The 26,166-nt window shown below is 50.6% G+C and overlaps 1 protein-coding gene across 1 annotated transcript in view; it reads right to left on the bottom strand.

Annotated features, from left to right (window-relative positions):
- Positions 1 to 24,645, bottom strand: part of PGS1 (phosphatidylglycerophosphate synthase 1) — a 39,490-nt gene extending 14,845 nt beyond the window's left edge. Inside the window, exons 1-7 of the mRNA XM_087441895.1 lie at positions 24,506 to 24,645; positions 15,388 to 15,577; positions 12,705 to 12,782; positions 11,004 to 11,103; positions 9,936 to 10,125; positions 9,018 to 9,196; positions 6,133 to 6,654 (exon numbers count right to left, since the gene is read on the bottom strand). Coding sequence (XP_087298021.1) covers positions 6,133 to 6,654; positions 9,018 to 9,196; positions 9,936 to 10,125; positions 11,004 to 11,103; positions 12,705 to 12,782; positions 15,388 to 15,577; positions 24,506 to 24,645 — 1,399 coding nt within the window. The remainder of the gene's footprint in view (positions 1 to 6,132; positions 6,655 to 9,017; positions 9,197 to 9,935; positions 10,126 to 11,003; positions 11,104 to 12,704; positions 12,783 to 15,387; positions 15,578 to 24,505) is intronic.
- Between the last annotated feature and the right edge of the window lie 1,521 nt (positions 24,646 to 26,166).

The raw sequence follows: 26,166 nt of genomic DNA, 5'->3' as shown, positions 1-26,166 counted from the left end.
AGCCTGGATCTCCTCTCCTGCTTTAGTCTTCTTCAGAACCCTTTCCCCTGCAGCACCTGACACTGTATCTGAACAGATTCAGCTGCTTATTGTCTGCTCCCCATGAAACCGTCTGCCTGAGGAGGGCAGGGCATCAGCCTGTCCTGTCCCCAGTGATTTCTTCCCAATGCTTTGCATGCTGCCTGGCACACAGCAGGCATGCCATAAATATTTGTTTGAGTAAAATAAATGTAAGGAGAATAATGCCTCTTTCAACAAATGAGGATTGCATTAGGTATAAAAAAGCTTTGAGGATCTGAAGCAGGAGCTCGTGAACATCTCAGGCTAGAGGGCTTCTCTGAGGATCTCTCCAAGAAAAATTCAAACTTACGCACCCCTCCCTCACCTCCCCTACAATATTTTGCAATAAATTTCAGAGGATTCTCAGATCCCTGTGAAAACAAGAGGGGACAGAAGACATCACGGTCCTGTCCTCAGATGGATAAGCATCTACCTGTTCTGACACCAGAACAGCACTGAACACTCCAAGAGGCCCGGAGGCTGGGGCATGCTTCAGTCTAAGGTGAGTAGTTTGCACAGCACTGCCCCTGGAGCACACCTGCCAGTTCTCAGGTGAGAGCTGCCCCACGTGTGCCCTGGGCAAACAGGGTGGAGCTGCCCCAGCTCTCATCTCGAGTTCACCTTTGGGCGCTATGCCAAACAGCCTATCGGGAAGGCAGTAAAAATAGTGACAATTCTCACAATCATTAACAGATTCCTCTGTCAGCATGAGCCAGAAATCTCTTAATCCAGTGGCCCTGCCCCGCCCTAGCCACACACACTGAGCTGCTAACACTAGAATATTGCATCCAGATGAAATCCAAGTCTACATCTTAAAACTCATTTTGTGATCCTTCCCCAAAACGCACGCCCGCAGGCATAGCCCGTGTACCCCCAGCATAGACTGGCCCCTGTCTGAAGGGCTGGGGCTGGGGCAAGGCCTGGAAACTTGCGTGTTTCTTGCTCCCAGCAAGAAGTCCCCTGATAGGAGAGCGCCACCTCTCTAGCCCACTCCTGTCCAGGGAGCAGGAAGCTGATAAGACGTGAGGACTAGGCCTGACATACCTCACACTCACTCAGGCTCCCCTGAAGTTACTGCCTCTCAGGACCTCGAGAGGTTAGTTGGCTGGCACATGGCAGACACAGTGCTTACAACTGCTGACAAAGCCATTCTGCTCCCGGCCCCCAGGCCCTACTCTTGACCAGGACTAGGTTTAAAAGGGGAATCCCTGGAAGCAACCAAGATGTCCTTCAGTAGGTGAGTGGATAAATAAACCATGGCCCATCCAGACAAGGGAATATTATTCAACGCTGAAAAGAAATGGGCTACCAAGCCATGAGAAGACACAGAGGAACCTTAAATGCATATTACTAAGTGAAAAAAGCCAGTCTGAAGACTACAAACTATATGATTCCAACTGTATGACATTCCGGAAAAGGCAAAACTATGGAGACAGTAAAAAGATCAGCGGTGGCCAGGGGGTGAGGGGAGGGAAGGATGAACAGGTGGAGCACAGAGGATTTTTAGGGCAGTGAAACTACTCTGTATGATACTGTAGGGTGGATTCACGTCATTACACATTTGTCCAAACCCAGAGAATGTACAACACCAGGATGAACCCTAGTGTAAACTGTGGACTCTGGGTGACATGATGTGTCAGTGCAGGTTCATCAATGGTAACAAAAGCACCCTCTGGTGCAGGATGTTGATAATAGGGGAGCCTATGTATGTGTGGGTGCAGGAGGTACATGGGAAATCTCTGTACCTTCCACTCAATTTTGCTGGGAACCTAAAACTGCTCTTAAAAAACTGTCATTAAAAAACAAATAAATAAAAGGGTATGAACTTTCAGTGATAAGAAAAAAAATTATTACATGAGCTAACACATGGAAAGTGCAGTGCCTGGCACCTAATATCTGTACAATAAATGAAAGCAGATATGAAAAAAAAAAATCCTCAGCATCTCAAGTGAGTCTCCTGTGGCATTCAAGGTACTTCCCATTGGAGTCCGAATGCCATCCCGGCTCCCAGAACCCTGTCCCACCACGCCTACTGGGTAAGGAGCAGGGCCAGGCAACAGGACACTGACAAACCATGAATCAGAAGAACCACCAGCTGACTGGGGTCTAACATGGACCCCCACCCAACCCGCACCCCTCAATGGCCCCTCCAGGGGCCAAGAAAGTACACTGGTTTCAGTGTCCTCCTTCACTGACCCCCAGGGAGAGCAGCAACAGAAGGACAGGTAAGGAGGCCGCCTCGCCTCACCAGGGATCCAGGACCCACTGCCCGTCGACCAGTCATCCGCCTACGACGCACAGAGCCCCTCTGCCTGTGCGCTTCCGAGCCCACACCATGGCCCCCAGGGCGCCTCTTCTTACCTACGAACCGCATGGTCATTTTACAGAAACTCGAACGCACGTCACGTTCTCTCCTGAGCATGACCCAGCGCCATCGCCCCATTTTACACGGAAGTTGAACCACATCCCTCCTCTTTTGCCAAAAATGAACTTGGGCCAAGAACTAGGCTTCGAGACTCCAAGTCTGGTAACCTCTCCACCAAATCACGCATACATGGGGTCTCCTTAGTATTCTGAATAAGCATCCTTCACAAAATATAAATAAAAACTAAACAGATAAACTGTGTTGCAAAAGAAGTCTCTAGTACATGCCTTAAATAGTGGAAGGTTCTTCTGGTTCTTTGAAGCAGCTCCATTTATTAAAATGTGATATATACTTAAGTCTGCTAAGAAATCAGCAAAGTATGCCCATGAGGCATGTCTCTACCCAGCCCAGAGAACAGAACCAGCATGGCTTCAGCAAGTAGCTTCCATATAACGATCTTCCCAACAAGTCATCTGAGCTACTGCTCCATATTCCCCACAATACTTGATAAGACAGAAAATACTAAAGAATATACCCCAGCCCTTGGAATTTCCTGTCATTGGCCTGAACCGCTATCCACTGGCACCTGTTGACTGGTGTGATCACTTCCCACAAGAAGGCTCCCCATCTAGCCCATGGGGCAGGCTCCCCATCTAGCTTCCCAAAGGCAGGGACCAGGCAGAGCTTCCTTGCATCACCACACTCATGGGGCCACCAGCAGGTTCAACACACAGTCAGTCTGCAGAGCCTCCTGGTGCCTAACTCCGCAGGGTGTGCAGTGCTGACAAAGGGAATGCTGTCCAAGGCGCAAGGATGTGGAAGCAACAAACACAGCATCCCAGCTCATTCCCCTTGCCCAACGGCTTCTCATGAGTAGCTGAGATCGGCCCAGGCCTGTCCTGCAGGAACTTGGGTAAGGGAATCATGGTATCGGCTACTCAGCCATTGGCAGGAATTTTCTGGGGCCCAAACACAGGCACACCCAAACAGACATACCACTTGTACCCAGCACAGGCCTTGCAGAGGGTACACAGTCAATGGTCCACTGCTCCAACCATCCAAATCCACACCACCATCTGGGCTGCCTGCTTATCCAACAAAGGCTGCGTCTCTCCTAGACTACCTTTGGGAGAAGTGACCATCAAGAGATGAGCCAGAAAAGGGGCAGACTTAAGACCCCCACTATCAATCACAGCCACTAAACAGGAAAGGACCCTGGCCTCTCACTTTAGCACTGAATGATCTCTGACCTCTGGCTCCTGGCTTTAGGGTGAAGCCCCCTCTGCTTACAACAAGCCCCTCTCCACATACCTCCTCCTCCATTCTCTCACACACACACGCAAACACGTGAGTCCTGGGATTCCTAACCTTCCCCACTGATCTAGCACTCAGATTGCAGGACCCCACCCACAGGAGGGTGGGAAGGAGGGAGCGGCAGGAGCATGCCAGTCCGGGAAAAGGCGAGACGCACTGGAAAAGCCGGTTGGGTGTTTCTGTTTCAACGGTAACCGGGGAGTCACTGCATGTTATCAGCACAGCTTCAGGGAAACAACCCACAGCACAGTCACAACTGATGGGCCAGGCTGAGCCGGGGGGGCCCAAAGTGAAAAGGGATCTTTTACCAATACAGCCACAGAGCAGACAAGGAGTGAGCACCATCTAGACGTGCCTCTGTGCAGCTCCCCAGGCACACACGTACTATACATCCTCTCCAATGCTCAAAGCTTCTCCCGTTGTCCAGCTCTGTCTTCAATACCCCACCCCTAGACACTGTTGTTATTCTCAGAAGTAACAAAGCCAATTCTAAAATACTTTCCACACTACCCCACGGGTTGGCCCTGCCTGCCTGAGACATCTGACCACCAGCCTGGCTTAGCCCATGGCACACGCTGGGATCGGCCCTTCAGTACAATGAGGTAGCTCCCTTCCCACACCAAACAATGCCACCTGCTTGAGCAGGCATGTGGGCGTCACAGTAGGAAGCGGGAACCACCCAAGAGGCCACAAGCGTCACCATTCTGAGCTATAACAGTGGTTCTTAAGGTATCAGAATCTCCTGGGGAGTTTTTTAAAAATACCATGCTGGGTTCAAACCCCAGAGAGCTGAACTCAGGAGGTCTAGGGTGGCCTGGGCTTCGGTATTTCTTACAACGTATCCCCAGATGAAAACCACTGGTTTAAGAAAAAGAGTTCAGGGCCGGCCCCGTGGCTTAGCGGTTAAGTGCGCACGCTCCGCTGCTGGCAGCCCAGGTTCGGATCCCGGGCGTGCACCGACGCACCGCTTCTCTGGCCATGCTGAGGCCGCGTCCCACATACAGCAACTAGAAGGATGTGCAGCTATGACATACAACTATCTACTGGGACTTTGGGGGAAAAATAAATAAATAAATAAAATTTTAGAAAAAGAAAAAGAAAGAGTTCAACCTGAGGGTTTGAAGACGACCTCAAGTCTAGACAACACAGATGAGTGGTCATGGCAGTCTGCAGCCTGGATTCCCCACCTGAGATGGGAGTTCGAGGCAACACCACCCCCTCCTCCCTCGCTCAGCTCTTCCAGAAGCCTCTAGGACCAGCACAGGAGCAAAACAGGCCTCTGAACCACCAAGGAGAAGTCAGAAAAGCCGTGCACTCAACTTGTGGCCCAGGGGCCCCTGCACTGTTCATGCTTCCTTAGGCACAGGACTAACCAACTCGGTTGTGCAGTTTCCCCAAGCATCAGAGAGGAGCAGTCACACCGCTGGAGGCCAGTGCACTCACAGACACCAAGAAGCAGCGGAGATAATCCTGCTCTCAGCACAAGGTTTTAAACTCATTTATGCACGTCTTGGATCATGCAGCTGGGATTATACCACAGGTAGGCTGCTCCCTGGATGCATACAATTGCCTGAGAGGGAGCATAACAAACATGCAATTCAGACTACGACCATTTCTGGGCAGTACTGTTATAAGTACTGGTGGGTACTTATAACATGTATGTGTTATAAGTATATAGCCTCGATTTTCTCTGCTATAAAAAAAAAAGTGGAGGATTGGCATATACCAAAAAAACCCAGCAATAGTGAGGAAAAGACAGAAAAACTGGGCTGTCTAATGCCAAATAACTGATCCCTAATGAGTCCTCTGCCCCTGAGAAGGGCACAGCCCACATGGGGGACATCCAAAGGTCAAGGGGAGAGGTCATCTCTCTGAGGAGAGAGGTTGTGTACATTTTCTAAAACAGCTACTCATGGGCCGGCCCTGTGGCTTGGTGGTTAAGTGCGCGCACTGCAATGCTGGTGGCCCGGGTTCGGATCCCGGGTGCGCATAGAGGCACCACTTCTCCGTCCATCCTGAGGCCGAGTCCCACATACAGCAACTAGAAGGATGTGCAGCTATGACATACAACTATCTACTGGGGCTTTGGGGGGAAAAAATTAAATAAATAAAATCTTTAAAAAAAAAATAAATAAATAAAACAGCTACTCAAATGATATGAGTTTACAAGTTTTTGGTGCATAAAAGTGAGAGATTCTGCATAACTGAAATGCACTTCAATAGGATGACTGTGACACGCCCGCAGGGCTATTGCAAAGACAAAACAGGAGAAGGGGCAGAGCTCTAACAGGCAGGTGCAGGGCACCACGGGTGCTAACAAGTGAGCCAGGAGAGTGGGGGCGCCTCCCCACACCAGGCTGTCCCCTGTTGGGGGCAGTCCTCCGGCTGTATACCTTTGGCATGAAACGTCCAGCCCCTCCGCCAGTACTCCTGCAGCTGGACCCGCTCCTGCTGCCCTAGGCTGCACACCTCACTGTAGAACTGCTGCTCGATGTGCACGTAGGCAGCAGGGATGGCACCTGCCACCCCCTTGGCCCCAAAGAAACCGTTCACCTCTGGGGAGGCCAGCAGGATCTGGTACTCGGCCCGCGTGCCCAAGACCAGGTCCATGTAAGCCTGGGTCAGGTTGAAGTAGCCGGTGGTAAGGTAGACCTTAGCGCCTCGCTCGGCCTCTGTCAGCAGGGTCTCAGTGACAATCTCGTCAATCTGAATCTCAAAGGGCTTCATCTGGATCAGTGGGTAAATCCAGGTGTCAGGGGCTGGCCTCCGGTCACCAGCAGCTGCTGTGTCTTCCTGGGTCCAAAGGGAATCACTGTGGAAGGTCTGGGCATGCAGCATCTGCTGGCGGGTCCTGGCTGAGTTGATCACATCCATAACCCTCTTATTGGCTGCCTTGCAATATGCAGCCCGGTCACCTAGACGGAGACATGGGAAAGAGAAGTAAATGGCAGAGAAATGGAGGCTCTGGACCGCGGCCCAGCACAGGAGACACAACACACGACAACCTAGCACACATGCCACAACTGATCATCTACTGAACATGCTTCCATTGAGCACCAGGCCCCAAGCGAGGCTCCTCTGCAGACAGAAATGCCCGAGAAAGGACCTTGCCACAATGGGCCTGCACTGGGGGGGGGCAGTGAAAAGGCCTCTACCAATTCCACTAGACAAAGCTCAAAATCAGGCAAGACTAACTGAGGGCGACCAAAGTCAGGACAGCGGGCATCTTGGGGGGCGATGCCTGGGAGGGGACCTGCTACGAGCACATACAGAAACTGCACACCTGCAACCGCTCAGTCTGTGTGTTAGACTTCAGTGAGAACACTTATCAACAAAGACCCGTGCAAGGACCACTGAACGGAAGGAGAGCGAACCACAGAGTCACAAAGCCTGACACAACCGCAACACGGCAGGCTTAACGTGGCTGAGGACAGTGCAGGGGAGGCTCTGGGACAGAGCGTGAACAGGCAGGCTCAGGGCCCTTCGTACTGACACCAGACACTGGTGACAAGTGACTATCCAGACACACTGAAGGGAAAAGAAATGACCATACATGTTGTTAGGCGAGAAAAGACGGAAGATTACTGAGCTAAGCATCCAACTTAAGAAGTTAGGGGGAAAAACACATGATAAAACCAAAAACACAGTATAAGGAAGGAAATTATAAAGAGAAATTAACAATGAAAACGATGATACAAAAACAGAATCACTGTCAAAAACACTGTCAAAAGTTGATTCTCTGAAAAGACTGATAAGCTAGTAAGCCTTTGGCAAGGCAGATCAAGAATAAAAGAGAAAGAAGGAAGGACCGCTGTCCTGGTCATCCTTACTCGCTCACACACACCTGAGTGCCTTTCAGGGCTGGGCTATGGAACAAAGAGAAGGAACGGCCTGGGCACAGATCCTCCCTTATTGACACCAGCAACCACCAGGGAAGGAGGAAGCCACCTCCCACATGTTGTCTTGACTGTAAGTGTCCCTACATCTCTCTGTTCTCTTATGCTGTGGGACTGCTCCTTCTGAGCTGCCCTGGGCCCCTGAGCACATGTGTTGCCCAGTTGCTCCCACCTGACCCCTAAGCATGCTGACTCTCATTCTTCCCTGTTCTCTGCATATTCATGTGTGGCCTGTTAAGTTAGACTACAGTTCAGCCAATGTTTTCTGTATGGGCCAGTAAATACTGTAGGCTTTGTGGGCCAAATGGCAAAATTGAGGATAATATGTAAGTACTCATATAACAAGAGAAAAAACAGATTTCTGTAAAACTTTTATTGATAAAATTCAAAATATATGGGGCCAGCCCAGTGGCATAGTGGTTAAGTTTGCACGTTCTGCTTTGGCGGCCCGGGATTTGTAGGTTCAGATCCTGGGCATGGACCTACACAGCACTCATCAAGCCATGCTGCGGCGGCATCCCATATACAAAATAGAGAAAGACGGGCACAGACGTTAGCCCAGGGCCAATCTTCTTCAGCAAAAAGAGGAAGATTGGCAACAGATGTTCGCTCAGAGACAATCTTCCTCACAAAAACAGATATGTATATAATAGTCGTAACCTAGCGTCCAGGCTGGCAGCAGGCAGGGCAGGGGCACAGATCACGTGCGTGTGATGCCATGGTTCCCCTGGCACCCAGGACAGGGCTTCCACCAGGTGTCCATACTTAGATGCTTCCCTTCTGGGTCAGGGACCTTGGGAGCTTTTCTCCTTACATGGACCGAGATGTCCCCCTTCCCCACATTGCTGACACTGTTGCATATTCAGCAGCAGACCTTCTTAAAGGCCACCAGGAAGCCACAGCCACAGGAATCACAGGAATGCAAATGCCCCCAGGAATACTAGCTGCCAGGATTTGCATGTTTCCAGTGAGCAGAGCTGAGGGCTCTCCCATTTCACTTTCCAGGCAGGAGGCCACAGACCTCAATGGAGCTGAGAGCCACAGAGCCTCTGTGCTACAGAGCTGGGGGGAACTGGCCCTGAGGAGGGCAGCCATTTAGCAGGCTGCTTCCTGTAAGTGCAGGGCAGGCTGCTGGCTCACTCCCCCAGCACACAGACCCGAAGCCCATATCCCCACCTTCCCGGGCTGGCTCCCTCACCCGCAGAGCATGACTGATGGCCAGTGAGTCACATCTGTCTGGCCTCAGAAACAAAAGCAGAATGAGGCTCTGCCACCCAAGTCTCCCAAGCCCTCAGTAAGGCCACCAAAGTGTGCTCTCCTCAGCCCTCACTGTCCCCCCACTCCCGCCAAGCTCAGGAGGGCAGCAGAGCCCAGGACCCTACCTTTGTAAGGATGCACCATCCCCTCCACCATCTGCACCGTGTCGTCCCCCTGCAACTGCAGGGACACGTCCCCCACGGCGTCCACCAGCTCCGTGAAGAAGTCCGCAACATCGGGACAGTCCTGCAAGAACACGTAGCGGTCCTGGCGGTTGGTGAAGTAGGAGTCACTCAGGTTTGCACTGCAGAAAGGAAAGCAGCAGCTGAGGACTCAGGCAAGAGTGTGTCACAGCAGGCCCTGCTGACCCAGGGCTCAGGTTAACCAGCAGGAGCAGGGGAGCGACAAGCTCGGATCAGGACACAACAGCAGCCAATTAACAAACAGCTACTGAGCAGGACCTCACACAAAAGACAAGGCAAGACAGCACTAAGATGACACCAAAAAGAGAACCACAAAGCCCCTCCCCTCACAGAGCTGACAGTCAGCTGAGAGAGGAGATGCCACACTTACAAAGCCAACTAACCACACAGGGCTAGTTACCAGTCCCGTGCTTTGCAATCCAAAGACCTGGATTTCCACCCAGCTCTGTCTTTTTTTTCTTTTGTTTTTTTGGCTCTGCCTGATGAAGTTATTCATCCTCTCTGATCTCTGGTTTCTCATGTACAAAGTGAGGAAAGTACTACACAGTGTCACCGTGAGAATCAAACAAGACATACATACAAGGGGCTTAGCGTGGTGGCTAGCACACAGCAAGTGCTCAATAAACCATGGCTATCTCTTAATCACCCTTTGTAGGTTTCCAGCTTCCACAGCAGACGTGGTGCCATGGAAGACACCGAGAGAGTAAGGTAACCAAACTAAAAACGTACAAGCGGGTTCTCAAAGGCTTAAGGAGATGGATTTTCCCTTCTCTGTGTTCTGCTGACTTCCACCCTGAAGAATATTAAGGGGAGATCCTTGAGAGAAGGAAGCAAACTCACCCACTCAAGATGACGTTGTTGTCAAAGAGGTACACTTTAATGTGCTGGAGGCCGATGGTCTCATTGAAGCGCTCAGGGATCAGGAGCCGGAGCAGTCCTCGGAGGTTAGGCGTGTGGAAGAGGGAGACTCGGACCTGTTCTGGAAACCTCTGCAAGAGCGGGAGCAGCATTGTGCGCGAGTTCTTCCTACCTGAATACATGGGCGAGCAGAAGAAAAAGGACGGGAGACTCACGCTAGGAAAGAGACCTACCTGCCGGTGAGGAACCACTCACCGTGGGCTCACATTCACCTGTGCTGCCCGTCCAAATCAGGCAGACTACCTGGTGCTGTTTCTAGCCAGAGGAGCTCAGACTAAATCTGTTCTGAACACCAGCCACGTCTTGGGGCAGGACTGGGGTGGTCAATGCAGTGGACATCTGCTGTTTTAGCCCCATTTAGCCCCAGCATCCGTTCACCCTCCTCCCAGTAACCAGACCCAACCTCCTCCTGGGGGTACCACCCCACCCCCACTCTCCGTATTTCTGCTCTGGGTGAAGATGACTCTGCCCACCCTGAGCCCTCACCCTCAGCTCCACAGGCACATGGCCTGGCCTGGGCCAGTCAGGACACTAGGAGCCCCGGGTGCATGTCCCACAGCAGGCCACCCAGGAGCTCTGGTCTGACCATCAGGGAAGCAGTCTCTCTTCCAATAGACAAGATGCCATGGCAAGACGCCCCTGGGGCCACCAGAGGCCACCACACGGAGCCTGAGAACGAAGTCAGCCCAGAGGAAGCAGGGTCACGAGATGGGTCCTGGTGACACAGCTGAATCCCAAATCACGACTCGCCTGAAGCAGGTCAGTCTCAGGAGTCAAAACAATTCTCTTTTCTGCCTAAGTTGTGTTTACTTGGGCTTTCAGTCACTTGCTGCAGAAGGACTCCAACAGGCCTGAGGCAGTCCTGGGCCAGCCTGGACAGTCTTCAAACAGCCTTGCCTCTCCCTGAGGATGGGGGAGGCAATAGTGTAATTCCTAAAACAGAGGCTCTGAAAGAGGAAGAATCGGGGCCGGGGAGTGCGTCAGACTTACCTCTAGAGCCCCGTGTAAAGTCCAGGAGAATGGACACCTTGAGGTTTGAAGGAAACTTTGCTTGGAGGGACTTTTCTAGAGTGCTTTCCAGGCAATCCACCTATCAAGAAAAGAACCCCGAACGAACAGTAGTATGAGATCCCAAAAGATGATTATGTAAGAAAAGACAAATCAACCTGTCAGCTGACACCCCACCATCCTCTCTGAACGCCCACACGCAATGCGAGTGCTCAGCAGCCAGTGCTGTGAAACGTCTTCATCTGAGAGTGCCTCGGGAACAGCAACCAGAAGACACCAAATGCCACCCTCTCCAGCCTGGGCCTCGCGGAGCCAAGGGTCTGAGGGCCAGAGGCATGTCGCCGGGCGGTCTGGACCTTGCCACTCCTGAAAATGCTCCCTAACACACCAGCTCTCACACGTTTCACCAGATCATGCTCACAGACATAAACCACACAGTACCCGACACGTGGAAAGGACTCGGTAAATACTTGTTGAGTGAATGAATCCGAGACCCAACCTGCCCACCGGCCATTCTCCATGGGTCTGACACAACATTCTCTTCCCAGGAGAACAAACAGCCTTCTCAAGCTTGCAGCTCAGAGCACGTCCTAAAAACAGAGGGCGGCCTCCCTCCTCAGAGAGGAAAAGGAGGGTGGAAGCACTTATGCTCACTCACCTTTCCCCTCATTCTCCACACCCCAAGCCTGCCGTCTCCCAGCTCCTACCTGTGGGTTTCTGAACAAGGATGAACCAAGAAACAACACTTACTGTGGGCAATGGGCCACTTTACAACCTCAGAGGAGAAAGCCATCCCAGAGACTAAGACAACATAATGACCTCATTCAGAGACTCACTTCAACTCAACCTACGGACTCCGCTCACACACCAGAACCTGCGCTGGACTCACACCATAAGCAGCACGCCTTGCAGAAACCTGGTGATTTCTGCTCCTTCCCACCTGTGCCCGTCTCATGGTAAATGACAAGTATGGCACGACAGCAAGTCCAGGGGAACAAGGCTGGCTGCAGACCTGGCACCTGACACCAGCTCTCAGCAAAAGCAGCCAGCCAGCCTGCCCTGCACTCCAGTTCGTCTAGTACAGGATCACAAAACTTTTGCTGTAAAGGACCAGATAGTAAATATTTGGGGCTTTGCAGGCCAGATGGTTTCTGTTACAACTACTCAGTTCTGCTGCTGTGGGGAGAAAGCAGCCACAGACAAAACATACATGAATGAGAGTGGCTATGTTCCAATAAAGCTTTATTTATGGACACAGAAATTTGAATTTCACATGCTTTTCATGTGGCACAAATATTTTTCTTTTGATTTTTTTCCAACCTTTGAAAATGTAAAAACCATTCTTAGATCACAGGCTATACAAAAACAGGGAGCAGGCCAGACGTGGCCTGTGGGCCACAGTTTTCCCAGCCCTGGATTGGCAGACAGAGTAGCCTAGGGACCCCTGTGCAGGGTGAGGACGACATTGGCCAGCAAGGCCAGAAGGCCCAGGGGTAGACCTCCCTGCACCCCCTCACCAGTCTTTCTGACACACCTCGGTATCTGGGGCAATGAGAACAAGAGCTGGCCATGAGATGAAGGCCAAGGAAGGGCATCTGTGCCCCAACTCCAAGGTACTCTGCAACCATAAGGTTTCAGGGTGATTCACTACTGCTGCTAGGACCATCTGCCCTTAAACCTTACCAGCTCCTGCTCCAAAGGACCTGTCCCCAGGTAGAGGGATGCCATCACAACCCGTCTCTTGGCGACTTTTATCTGCCCCTGAAAGAGGAGAAACAATTCAAAACTCACAATCATCATTTTCACAGTTCACTGAGAAAATATAGTCTTTTGACCTTGGCAGCAAATAACAATCCAAGCTGAATTATCCCGTATCTTCACCAACTAACATTTACAGCAAGTCCAAAATGTGTATGGTAACCTACCAAATCAGGACCCACAATCCTAATGTAAAATACTCAGCCTGAAGGTGAAGCATGACCTAACCATACTAGAGGTACAACGCAGCCATTAGAGGAGGAGGGAGCTCTGTGCATACAACCTGAAAGAATGTCCACAATGTACTGCCGGGAGACAAAAAGCAAGTCACCGAACAGAATGCAAGCCATGTTCCCACTGTTCACACCCCCTCACTCACCTGTACGCACGAGTGCGCACACACACGTGCATGTGTGTTTGTGTACAGGACATGGAGAACACACACCAAACTGCCAAGAACCGTCCCCGAGGAGCAGAGCTAGGGGAGGGGAGCACAAGTGCAAACTTGCCCTCTGCTCTACCCCCATCTGCAAGATTGGGGTTTTTTAATGAGCACATGTTACTTTTGAAATGCAGAGAGACAGGTACCTAGACACACAGAACAGACCAACATTCAAAGATGACACGTCACATCAGTCCTAACAGCCGGTGTCCTTTCCCTAGACCTGCTCCAGCCCCAGGAGGACACTGACCCCATCTCTGGAGCTCTAAGCGGCGCTGCCCCAGAGGAGGTGGCAAGGGCAGAAAGAAGGCAGCACAACCTAAGGTCAAGCTCCTGAAGGGTACACAGGAAAGCAAGGCCTTGCGAGAGGAGTGAGGAGAAAGCATGGCACACGCCTGCTTTCCCACCAAGAAGGGATGTCACACCCATAGCCTGCACTGTCAACAGAGGAAGAGGAGCATCTTGACTGAGACACGTGAACACACTGGGAAAAGGCTCACACGCAAGGAAAAACAAAAGAATTTCCCATGTTTGCTGCTTCCTTGGCTTTGTTATTTATTAAGATGGATGCTTGTGGGGAAGATGATTATGAAGAAAGGAAAACAATAAATAAGGTATAAGGCAATTTAGTTCATCTGACTGTTCATGTGGGACCCGGGTCCTCTGGTGCAACCTCAGCTGTAAGGAGGCCCGGGGACCAGGCAGAACCACGCTGCTTTTCTCAGGGAGCACAGGCTGCTCTGTTTGCCCCGAAAAGAAACACATCCCACTCAGCGCAGTACGTGCTGGGAGAATCTGCCCACGACTCAGTTCAGAAGGCAGGAAAAGGAGGCCTCGGCTTCCTCCCGGCCTGCAGGTCAAGCCCCGCAGGCCTTTCCTGGCCTCCACAGCCCCACCCGCGCAGGGGTAGGTGCGCAGCGTGGTCCGGCCTCCTGGCCAGGGGATCACCACGTGGAGACTCAGTCAGTCATTTACCCGGAGTTGATCAGGACAATGAGAAGAAGCTCCCTTGAAAAACCTGTTTCTTTAAGCCAACCAGAGAACCAAGTAGGAGCAAAGAGTAAACAGCCTCAGCATCAGTTCCGCACAAACAAGGACACGCAGGACAAGCAGTGCAAGGAAGTGGGGGAGACTGTGCGTACGCACACACGCACGCACACACACACAGACTGTGTTCTGGAATGAGCCAGCCAGAAATTAAGCATGGATCTACAGATCAACATGGCAAAAGGAGAGAAAATGTGTAAGCATTCACATGAACTAGAGCTCCTTCTGTAGAAAAATCAATCTCTACATATATTTCCTATTATCTCCCAGCATTCTGCCAGTCTAACCTCATCATACCTTAATTCTAACATCACTGTTAATACGAACTCAGAGAGTTCATGTTAATAAAAATTAATTGGCATTGAATTACTTCATTCCAATTAGCAGTTTAACCTCAAGTAACTAGACGTGGCATGCACATCTGAGTAATGTATTGAAAGCTGAACCCCACAAATGCAAAGTTTAGTATCTCTACCAGGAAAGAGAAGCACAAACTTTAAACAGAGTCACAGAAAAAAACCTATGAGGCCTAAAACCAGACATCCAAATTTTCCAGTTATCTCTAGATGCCTCTTCACTGAATGAGAGGCTTCCGGGCACTCCCAACACATCAAATCCCCTCTGCAGGTCATCCGGGTCTTCACTTCCTGTATATTATGTCTATCAAAATGATGCTACTGTGTTCTGGAGATGTTTGCAGGGACAGGGGTCTATCTGTCCTGACTAGAATAATGGTTCACTACTTCCCAGACATCTTTAGCAGAGATGTGCCCGTGTGGACCACATGTCCTCACTAAGCTCCCTCCTAGTGGTCTACACCTTTAACACGGAGCAGAGGGACTCAACCTGTCCAAAGGAACCAAAATGCAGGACCTGACCCTCACTGCCCTATGCTCTAAGCTCCTCTACTGAGACATCAGCCACACAGGAGAACTTCTGATCATGGCTCGACTTAACCATTTGTGAAGCTGAAATCTGACAGGCAAGACCCACAGGAATAACCTGAGCAACCATCTACAGCTTCCAGAACAGAAGGTGCTTCTGCCCGGGACTCACTCAACCTTATGTCCCCAACCTCTAACTCTAACGTCTTTCCCTCTCCGCTTAGACACAACTTACCTTCATGAGCTCAAAAAACTCTGCTGGGGAAGAAAGCACCCTGACGTGAGAACTGGAGACTCCAAACTCTGGAACCAGGTTTCTGATCCACTGGAACCTGTGCACGCCCTCTGGACACAGGCAGCAAGGAGGGGAAGTGACCTGGGGGACAGTCGGGGACAGCAAAGGACCCAACAGCAGCCATGGTGACCTGGTTAAAGAGACACGCAAAGGGTCATACTTCTCAAATACTTCCTCAAAAGTCTCTCTCAGCTACTGGGGGAGAAGAGGGAATTTTGGGGAGGGGCCAATTTCAGATTTTCTAGTTCATTTTAAATGAGCCCAAGTCAAACGCTACAAAAGGATTTTTCCTTTAGCCCCTACTAGTTGAGCAACTTGAAAAGTGCCAATGCCTATAGATAAACCCCAAACTTTAAGTTGATTCCAGACAATTCCAAATTTAGCTCAGCCACAGGTAATCTACAAAAACCACTGCCTGGTTAATACTGCCACCCCCTAACATCCACCTGCAGAAAGCCGCTGAAGGCTACCTAGGACAAGGGCAAGTCTGGTATAAGTCTGATGATGCAACCCAGACCCCCAGGTGTACAACTGATGAGATAAATAGGGCTTGTATTCAGGGAAGGACCCAGAAAGATAAAGTTCTCTCTTTAATACTCAGATATTGAGAGAAAAGCTGGAGCAGAAAAAGGTTGGAGAAATAGGAGATCATCTCAAGAGGTGCCCACAGTGACGACAACTGCCCCTTCACCATTGGACACACTCTCATTGGGGGTCACGCCCATCTCTGGCCGGCACTAGTCTGACCACATGAAGCGGCTCCGCTCCACTGAGGCTGACACCACAGTGAACATGGTCCTGCCCATGGACACACATCTCTGCGGCCAGATGACTGGAATATCTGCGGGGGCCAAGAGAGAAGTGACTGCACACCCAGCGCCCCAAACAAGCCTGGCCCTAATCTGAATTCCAGCAAATAGCAGGAGGAAAATCCTCTTCAGTATGTGATATGACCTTCTACCATGGCCTCAAGAGGGACTCTGGGGAAAGGACGTTTAAACACCCCAAGGCCTGAAGGGCCACAAATTCCAGGAAGATGATTTCATTTACTTGCTTCATGATAAAGCGCTGAATCTTCCCAGGGTTTGCAAATGTCCCTACACAGACGCCAGATGGCCCACAGCTGTGCTTCCCAGAAGGCCCACCGGTCTGTCACGGCCGATTCACTGCCAAGAAAACTTTAGTCAATGGGCGGAAGGTACTGGCTCTCTGGATCTGGATCCTGGGAAGTCGGGGACTCGCCATGGGCCTCAGAGGGCAGAGGGGAGAAAGCAACCATCCTTTCTTGCTGCCTCTAAAGACACACTCATGGGCATCAGCTTGCTAAGTTTCTCTGGCTTCCAGGTAATGAGCAGCAGCTTGCAAATGAAAAGCATAGACCCATAAATAAGGGATTGCTGCCTCGATTCCCCAAACAGTAGGCCATACTCCTGCTGTGCTCAAGGCTAACTTCCAGAGAGGAAAGATCCTTCAGACCAACAAAAAAACCACAAGACAAGAAAGTTGCACAACAATCTATCAATTTGAAGCCCCAAAGGGGGCCTAAAGTCTAATATTCATTAATTAAACATCATCTGTTTGAGGTAGAAAACCCCACAGCAGCATACGATCATCTTATCTCCCAGCCTCACAGCACTTATCATCTCTCAGACCATGTGAAAAAGAACCAGGGCATCACCCGCTGCCCTGGGCCATGTAGTCAGTCCCCACGCATCCTTCCTCTGGGCCAAGAGACTCACACCAGCTCCCAAAAATGAAGATGAGGAAACACTTCCTTGGCACATGGCAACCCAGGCGAGGGCAAGTGCCAGCTGGGGCCTCAATCCAAGTCATCACGTGAACACTTATTATGGACCGTGCAGTGCACAAATGAAGAACTGGGCGCGGCCCCTGCCTCCCACACAAACTTGGTAGCCTCACAAGCTTACACATCTGAAACCATCTAAGAACAACACAGGAGAAAATGCTAAAATTAATTAAAGGGCAAAATATACAGTGCACATGCCTCGGGTGATCAAAAAGGGCAGCTGGTGACGCCTGAGCTACCGGGCAGCCTTTACAACACCCTGCCTTCAAACAGGCTTTGAAAACTTGGTAGGATTCAGACAGGGAATGCGGATGGGGGGGCCGGGGTAGTGGAGCAGGGAGAGGGGTGCTCCAGGCAAGGAGAGGTGCGAGCAAATGCGAGACGCAGAAACTGGCAAAAACCACCATCACCAGAAAAACCCAGGAGGGTGACAACAAGCAGTCCAGAGAACACACACGCCAAGAGTCTACAGAGGTGTCGGGGTGCACTGTCACCTCCAGCCTGCCCGGGCGAGAGGCCCCGGCAGGCTCAGGGTGGGATGGGCTGGGGCGCCCCGGGCTACCTTGGGCAGGTCTCGTCCCTGCCAGGCAGCTCTCCCTGGGAACATTCCACCAGGGCCTCAGTCCAAGATCTGTTGAGGGCTTTTTTATGTTGGCTTCCTGTTTAATCTGTGTACTGACAGGTTTATTTTTGTTAGAGAGGAGAAGGAGCTGAAAGCCAATTAGGTTTCAGGGATTCATTGTGGAGGAGACCCAACCCTTTAGCGGCAATTTTATATCCCCAAAGAGGAAGGTGCTTTGGAAAGGAGCAAAGTGTTTTATTTTTTTTTATTTTTTTTTGTGAGGAGATTAGCCCTGAGCTAACATCTGCCAATCCTTCTCTTTTTTTGCTGATGAAGACTGGCCCTGGGCTAACATCCGTGCCCATCTTCCTCCACTTTATATGGGACGCCACCACAGCATGGCCTGACAAGTGGTGCATCGGTGTGTGCTGGGGATCCGAACCGGCGAACCCCGGGCCACCGCAGCGGAGCGCGCGCACTCAACCACTTGCGCCACCGGGCCGGCCTCAGGAGCAAAGTGTTTTATGAAGGCCCCATGATGACAGCACTGGCCAGGCCACATCTGGAGGGCGACACTCAAGACCTGGCTGAAGCTCCTCCATCAGGGCAGAGGCGGCAACCCTTGCTGAGCGCACACTGCTGGCTTCTCAGGAGCCTGCCCATTTTTTTCCTTTCCCCTCAGCTGGAACCCCATGGGGGTTAGTTCCCGCTTTCCACAACGAAACTCCTGGGAATCTTCTCAGAAAAGGTATCCCCATGCTGGCAGCAGCCCCTACCGTGCCCTAATCCCAGTCTCCAGTGGCCAACCACCTGCACATGCAATTCCCCTCACTCCAGGGAGCTTGACCAAGAAACCACATGTCCCAGGTCAGAACCCTAACCCCCAGGAGACCTAAGGAGGCAGGGAGCTGTGGTTACTTTACCAAAAAAAGCAGAGCGCTGTCACACTCACATTTAGAGAACTAAACCAGTACACACAGAATTTCCACATCTAGACCTGGGCTTCCTGAATCATCTCTTTCTAGATACCATCTAGCTCCCATTTCTAGTTATAGGGAGGAGGAAGTGGTAGGGGGTAGGGGCCCAGATGAGGTTCTGCCCACCTGGCCTCTCGAAGGCCCACTCCTTCACCCAGGAATATCAGAGAAGTTTAGCGAACTGGGCCAAGGCCAGAGCAGGGGGTGGCTGGTCTTCAAGCTCAGGCCAGCACTACTTCACCGTCCAGCCCTCAGCTGGCAGCAGAGGCAGCAACAACACACAAAGAAACCAACAATGCACAATGGCCCTCAGCCTGCAATGCTGAGTGAAATGGGACTGGCATCCTCTCCTGAGGGCAGACTTCAGCCACCCACAGGACACCTGACTCTGGGTAAAGGTTCAGCCACGTGGTTTAAGGCTTCCCATGGAATTTGTAATCAAATACCCTGAACTAGGTAGGGAGTGGTCTGGGCCTAAGCACTGAGGACCCCCACACTGGGGCCCCATTCCTCCACCCAGAGAGGGTCCTGGGGGGAGGGGGGGGGTGAGAATATGGAGGGTGGATAGAGGGTGACTCTAGTAGGGCACAGTGAGTGTGAAGGGAGGGGGGTGCAGCAGGGAGGGGAGGAAAGTTTCTTCCCACCATCTCTAAGAGGAATCCACATTTGAACTGCCTTGACTAAGGAGAGCACGCACTGAGTCTCTTGTTCCTGAGCCCCCGGGCTGGGGGCCACCACTAAGTGAGGATAGCACAGACCACCTGGCCCACGGGGCAGTCCTAGAGTGGACCATGCACTGCCCCCCAGCCCAACTCATGAGAGGCATGGGGCAGGGTAGTAAGGCTTGAGTGCAGAACAATCAGCCAAACCAAAACAGTGAGAGAAGAACAACTGCTGAGGTGCTGGCGAACACACCTATGCACAGAGCAAGCCGCGGGGAATGTAGGAGAAGGCATTTCTCCTTTTTGTGGGGCAAGAGGAGTCTTCCATTTCACCAAACATTGCGAAGCTGTGCGTGCTCCGTGGAAAAACACTGCCACACCTTGCGCTGGTCCTTTGTCTGGATGTGCAACAATATGCCCAGAGGTCCAACCAAGAGCCCACGTGGGCCATGGAGAGATGCCAATAAAGAAAGCAAACACCAGGTCTACACTTCACCTTTACACGCCCCCTCCCCAGCTCTCACGGTTTCAGAGGACACAGAGGCCCCTGCTTCCCCTGGGGCCACAGGACCTAGTGTTACCCACTACCAGTGGGACACAAGTAGGCAGGACAGGAGTTCAGTTCTCTGTACCACACACAGGGGCATTAACTAAGTGTCCCTCCTGTGGGCTCAGAGTCATGCTCTAAAGGCTCACAAGCTCTTCTGGAACTATAAGATAAGATTCGTGGTACAAACTCTGTGGCTTGGATCCCACCCAAATCTGTACAAAACGATGAAAAAGAAAGAAATTTTTAAAAGAAACTGAGCTCTCCAGATTACAATATTTTCAGAAACTACTTTTTAAGAAAAACCCACCCTCCCCCCTCAGTCATACACAAACGTAAAAAAGTGAACTGATGAGAAAAGAGCAACAGTCATAACACTTCCTGAGAAAGGCTCAAGAAACTACATGAAGGTACCATACTTCCTGCAACCCTGGCAGCAGGCAGCCCTTCCTGACTAATGCAAGACCTCAACCCAAGTAAGGGAAATGAGTGTGAATTCCCGTAGGTTACAAAAGACCAACGGCCCGCTGAACTCCCACAAGAAGTCCAGCACGAGAGGCCAGGCCTGCCAGTATTTGGCTACATGCTGGGCAGAAGACTCTCCTCTTGGCTTGCTCAAAAGGAAGCAGATTACATTAAGGGGCCAGAAATCTAAAATATATGTACAGCCCACAATACACCTCGGGCAGCCAAATACATCAGGCGTATCAAAGTGCCTGACGAGAACCAATCACATGTTCTACTAATACAAAGCTTCCACCAGCCTGACTTCCCAGCAGCCCTGAAATCGACACGTTTACATTAATCAGATCACATGTTTACCCGGGGATTATCTATCAGAACACTTTAGTCCCAGGCTAGTTTCTGTCTGTGTATGAGGACACAACTGAGGGACCCAGCCTCATTCATCACCAGCTGCAATGTGCTCAGGGGATACTCACGCTAGTATTAACTTAATAAAGCTACACTTAAAAAGTCAGCCAGTTGCAACTCTTACTTTAATTCCCTACAAGATGAAATCTGAATTATTTGGGGAAATTATGCTTTGATTCTAAATATCCCCCTCCCATCCATTCTACTGCTATAAGTAAACAAAGAGCTGGCTCTACTAAACTCTGTGAGTAAGGAAGACTGGGTCCCAGCTTCAGAAAAGTCATAGAAAAAGTAATTTCTGGAAATCTGGTGGTCCCTCAAGTAGAAACTACCAACAAGTTGAACAGGAGTACGTGGATTTGCCATCACACCGTAAGAAAATCTAACTGAAGGAAGAATCTGCTGGTTGTCTGTTTCTCTCTTATAACTCAGGAAAGTTAGGACCCTCCCCTCACCTCTCCTCCAACATGTGAAAATGCACATACACACACCTAGAACAGAGAAAATAGGACTTGAGTTTCAAAAATAAAGACTTTTCTGCACATATAGCTCAAACTGAAAATAGTTTTTTTTAAAAAAGGAGGCCACAGAGGAAATATTTCCTTGTATGGCAGGCAAGCTCAAGAGTAGGAACTAACGCCCTCTTGACACATTTCCCACTAGCCCTCATCCACTCCAAGTAAAAATCAATTCTGTGTCATCTGATAATTCCAAAAACTATCTGAAGGTTTTGTCTCCCTCTCCTGAGCCCCAATCTGCCAGTCAACTGAATACTGAACACCACCACCTGGACGCACCTGGATACTAATTAACATGCCCCAACCTCACCTTATCATCATCCCCCAAACCTGGTCTTCTTCCTTACTCCCCGTGTTAGTGAAGCATGTCACCATCCATGCAGCCACCCAAGTCAGAAACACGACCTCCCTCCTCAGCACTCCCCCCCGCCCCCGACAAAGCCCCCTGCAGAGCTGACTCTAATCCAACCCTCTCTTCTATTCCCACTGTCCCTGACTTCATATAAGCCCCCCCATCTCAGGCCCAGACCATTATGAAAAGAAACTATACACAAAAACTCAGAGCTTGCCTCCCTGGGTCTCAACCCAGAGGACTGGCTTGCTCCCAGTTCCTCTCTCTCCCTCCCTTCCCTACTCAGTACCCCGCCATCGGCTCCTGGAATTGGTTTGAGTACCTATGGAACCTCAGAACTGCCTTCTGCTGCTGCTGCGATCATCAGCCTACATCACTCACTATACCCTACCCTGAACACCCACTCCCGCCTTCCTCACCTAGCCTACTCCTACACTCCTCCAAAATACAGTGCCGAGATCACCACTGCCGGGAAGCCTTCTGTGACTTCTAGGTGTGCCTCTTAGGTGCCGCCATGACCTTTTCTACCTCACTTTACTATTGCTGTCTGTTCATGGGTCTGAGCATCTTGAAGGTGGGGCTATGCCTTTATCTTTGTTTACTCAGTACCTAGCACAGAAGAGCAATGTTCTATGCACGCATACTGAATAAACGAATGAATCCAGCAGTCCATAATGATAATGAGTCAGATGCCTGCTTAAGAGAAAACAACAGTATTTCTAGATCACTAATTAGAAGTAATTTTAAGTGGAGTTCTCTGTCACTCTGGCTGTCTCTATAACTAAAAGGAAACCAATGCAGTAAGAGAATCTTCCCCGTCACCACTCCTCTTGCTAGCCACGTGGATGCACCAGGCCCACCAACAGTTGAGTCAGACCAGCAAGCTAAAATCTAAAATAGTTTAAGTTCATGACTACATAGAACTATTATCAATGAATCAATGATCAGAGTTACAAGAAACCACATCATTCAGGGAATGAGGAATTGGGAGGTGTGACTGAACAATGGAGAAGAAACGAAAGTCAGCAGCCAATAGAGGGTGAGTAGCTATACAGACATGAGTAACCCCAAACACCAAGGCCACAAAGAATCGGAAAAACTCTGCAAACCCAGTGAGGCAAAGAGAGAGTGAGAAGCCTCTAGCATGGTACCAATACTGGTCAAAGCCTTTGTCCCCAGCCCCAGCATAGGCACTATTCCCAAGGATTAGAAAACACAAATTTCTGACATTTACGTTTCTATGTTTGTGATTTAACTGAGTTTCTGCTTTAACTGTTGACCCAAGGAAACAACTCTCTCTCTCTCCACTTAATCAAAAAGAAATATGGAGCCACACAAACCGTTTCCATTGATACTATTTACAAAAAGGACTTTAGGAAGTCAATTTAGACTATTCCCACCGCCACAATGCCCCTTTCCCCCCAAAAAAACACTCAAGAGAAATGTCTTTTTTAAAAGAATTTGTGGAGATTGCCCCAACACCCTTTAGTAATCAATTCCAACGTTAAACAATGATTAATAATGAAGTGTTTTTCGTAGAGTTTAAACACATACAGGGAAATGACAAAATTGCCTAAACATCTCATCTTTCAGGAAAAAACACTTTTTGAAACTTCAAACCAATTTTCTCAGTGGTTTGACGCCAGGACGTAGAAGTCATATGACTTCACTACCCACTAGAACGGACAGGTCTTTGCTAAGCACCAATTAAGACAACGGAGGGGCCACCTCTTCTACACCATCCCTCCCACTGGGTTCACTGATTCGAAACTTAAAGCCATTCTGATCTAGGTTTCTAAGAGTTCTGTCCTGCGCTGATTCTATCACCTTAAAGTTCCCCTAAATCAAATTTGAATGTTTGCTGAACACCATCCAACGTAAACCAATATGAAGCAAGTTCCTTTCCATACCTAGAATCAGCACACACAACTGGACCACGGATCTCTGTACCAGGAGGTACAGGCCAGGAGGTCAAATCTCACCCAAGTAGCACACATAAAAATCTAAGAGAACACAAACTCTACTAAAGGATGCAGTTCTAAGTTTTTTTTTTTTTTTTTTTAAGGATCAAGTGTAAGGCTCAGTCTCTCTAAAAAGAAAACTATTTGCACACAAGAGAACTCTTTTTTTTTTAATATTAGCAATAGCTGCAGGCCTCTTAAGTCAGCATGTTCTTGGCAAATGTTTACTCTGAAAGCCCACTGCCTGAACAAATTGCTTCAAAGCCTACTTCACCATTTACACAACTCACTTCAGTACTTTTCCAGAACGCAGGCCCTTTGAAAAGTGTAAAAGGGGTTTCGAGTGGTTCCTCTTTCCTTGCCTGAGTGCCACTGACTCAGGATTGCTTCACAGCCCTCCCTGGCAGGATGTGAGAAACGCTGCGTGCACAGAATCCCAGCAGGGCTGATTCACTCCCGCCAAGCCACCTCGCCGCCAGGATTACTTAAGGAAAAGACCCCTCCGAACCCAAACAGTCTCTCTCGCGACAAGACTCTCCACACTCACATCTGGGGCCCGAAGCAACACGTGAGGGCGGCCCCCCTCCCCGAGTGCACACACGCGCCTCCGTTCAGGTGTCCCCAGACAGTGGCCGGGCTCGCCCCTCGCCGCGGAGGGCGCGCAGGGCTGGGCTGCGCACCCGCCCCGGGCTGCCCGGCCGCCTCTCCCCGGGGAACGCCGGCGGGGACGCGCGCGGGGACAGGAGGGCTCGCGGCGACGCCAGGGCAGGGCGGGCGCGGGGTCGGGCCGCCCCCTCACCTCCTGCGCCGGCGGTCCCGGTTCCTGCCGAGGCGGTCGGACAGGCGCCCCAGGAGCGCGGCCAGCCCGGGGCGGCCAGGCAGGAGGCCCAGCAGCCGCCTCCAGAACACCGGACCCGCCGCCGCCGCCGCCGCCGCCATGGAGACTCGCCGCTTCCCCTTCCGCTTCCGGCGCGCGAGAACTTTATTGACAACGGCGCGCGCGGACACGGGGCGGCGCGCACGCGAGCCGTGGCCGGACGCGGCCCCGCCCCCGCAGCCTCAGTTTCCCCTCTCGGAACGGGGCGGGGAGGTGGGCGCAGCTGTGCGGCGCGCTCGGGTCCCAGGCCGGGGAGGGCCAGGGTATGGGAACCGCTCCCCGTGCCCACCCGCGGCATCCCCCTGCCTCAGCATCCATCAGTGGGGCATTACTTTTCAGGCCTCGCGGTCGAGTCCGGGCTGCACCTGATAGGCTGAGGCACCTCCCCCTAAGGTGTCAGTTAGACTTGTACAAAACTGGGTTCCCGCTGACTCACCCGACCGCGCTGAGCACGGAAAATCCCCACCAGGTTGAGGCGAGACCGTTTTTCACCATGTCAGCCCCGGGACCTGCAGCTCTTTGGCGCAGAGTAGCCCAACCCATCTATGTGCAGTGACTGAAGACCCCTCCATCCTCCCGATGCGTCCATATACACGCACTGTAACGGGCCCTGGAATGTATGGTCCTATGGCCCAAGAAGCTGAAGGAGCTCATCCCTATAGCCAGGAACGCTTTTTGTAGCTAATTTTAAAAAGGAAAATGTTGCAGTATTCTGAGAGGCAGGAGAGATGGCTCTGATCTGTAACGTGGCTCCTTGGCAGACCCACATGGACTGGGAATTGGAACATGGTGAAGCTGTAGGAGGTAATCATATCCTACTTATCCCAGGGGGATATTGTGAGGCTAAAAGGATATGGCCACGCTAGAAAAAACGTTCGGAATTCTGCTTACACCAAATTATCCCAAAGAAATCAATTACCGGTTGCCTACTAGAATGTTCATCTCAGCATTGTTCGTGATATCAAAAATGTGGAAGCAATCAACAGTGGGGAAGTTGGTTAAATAAAAATGGTACATCACTATGTTGGAAGACCATGCATCCATAAAAAATTATGTTCTAGAAGAATGTTTAATGACAGTAAGTGTAAAATCCAAATTTCCAAAGAGTGGTACACTTATCTCATTTTGTTATACATTGGAAAGAGTGTGTGTGTACAGACAGACTGAAACTAAAGACACCAAAATGTTAACACTGGTTATTTGGTGCTATTCAAGAATTTCCAAATTGTTTACAATCATTGAATATTTCAGATTGATTTTAATTTTTCCTTTACATTTAGATAGCTTTACAAATAAAGGTGGAATTTGATTCAACTCTTCCAAGTTACAAGTGGTGAATCATCAGATTTCCTAACTTCCAGTAACTGGAATGAGACCATCCATTGCATGGTTCCACTTTTGCACAGTGCCTGGCACGGGGTAGTTGCAGAGTCAAGTTGCTGAAGGGCTGCACCATGACGCTCAGTGGTGAGTACCACGTGGACCACAGGAGCATCCTAATCATCCTGAAAAGAGCTGGCAACTTCTTTTTTTGCATGTGATGCTTTGCTGGTGAGGTATGAAGTGACACAAGCAACCTGTTG

The sequence above is a fragment of the Ceratotherium simum genome, chromosome 16, assembly GCF_057802395.1.
Source record: "Ceratotherium simum simum isolate JZ-2026a chromosome 16, ASM5780239v1, whole genome shotgun sequence".
In the NCBI taxonomy this organism is placed as follows: domain Eukaryota; kingdom Metazoa; phylum Chordata; class Mammalia; order Perissodactyla; family Rhinocerotidae; genus Ceratotherium; species Ceratotherium simum.
This window is presented reverse-complemented; position numbering and strand designations above follow the sequence as displayed.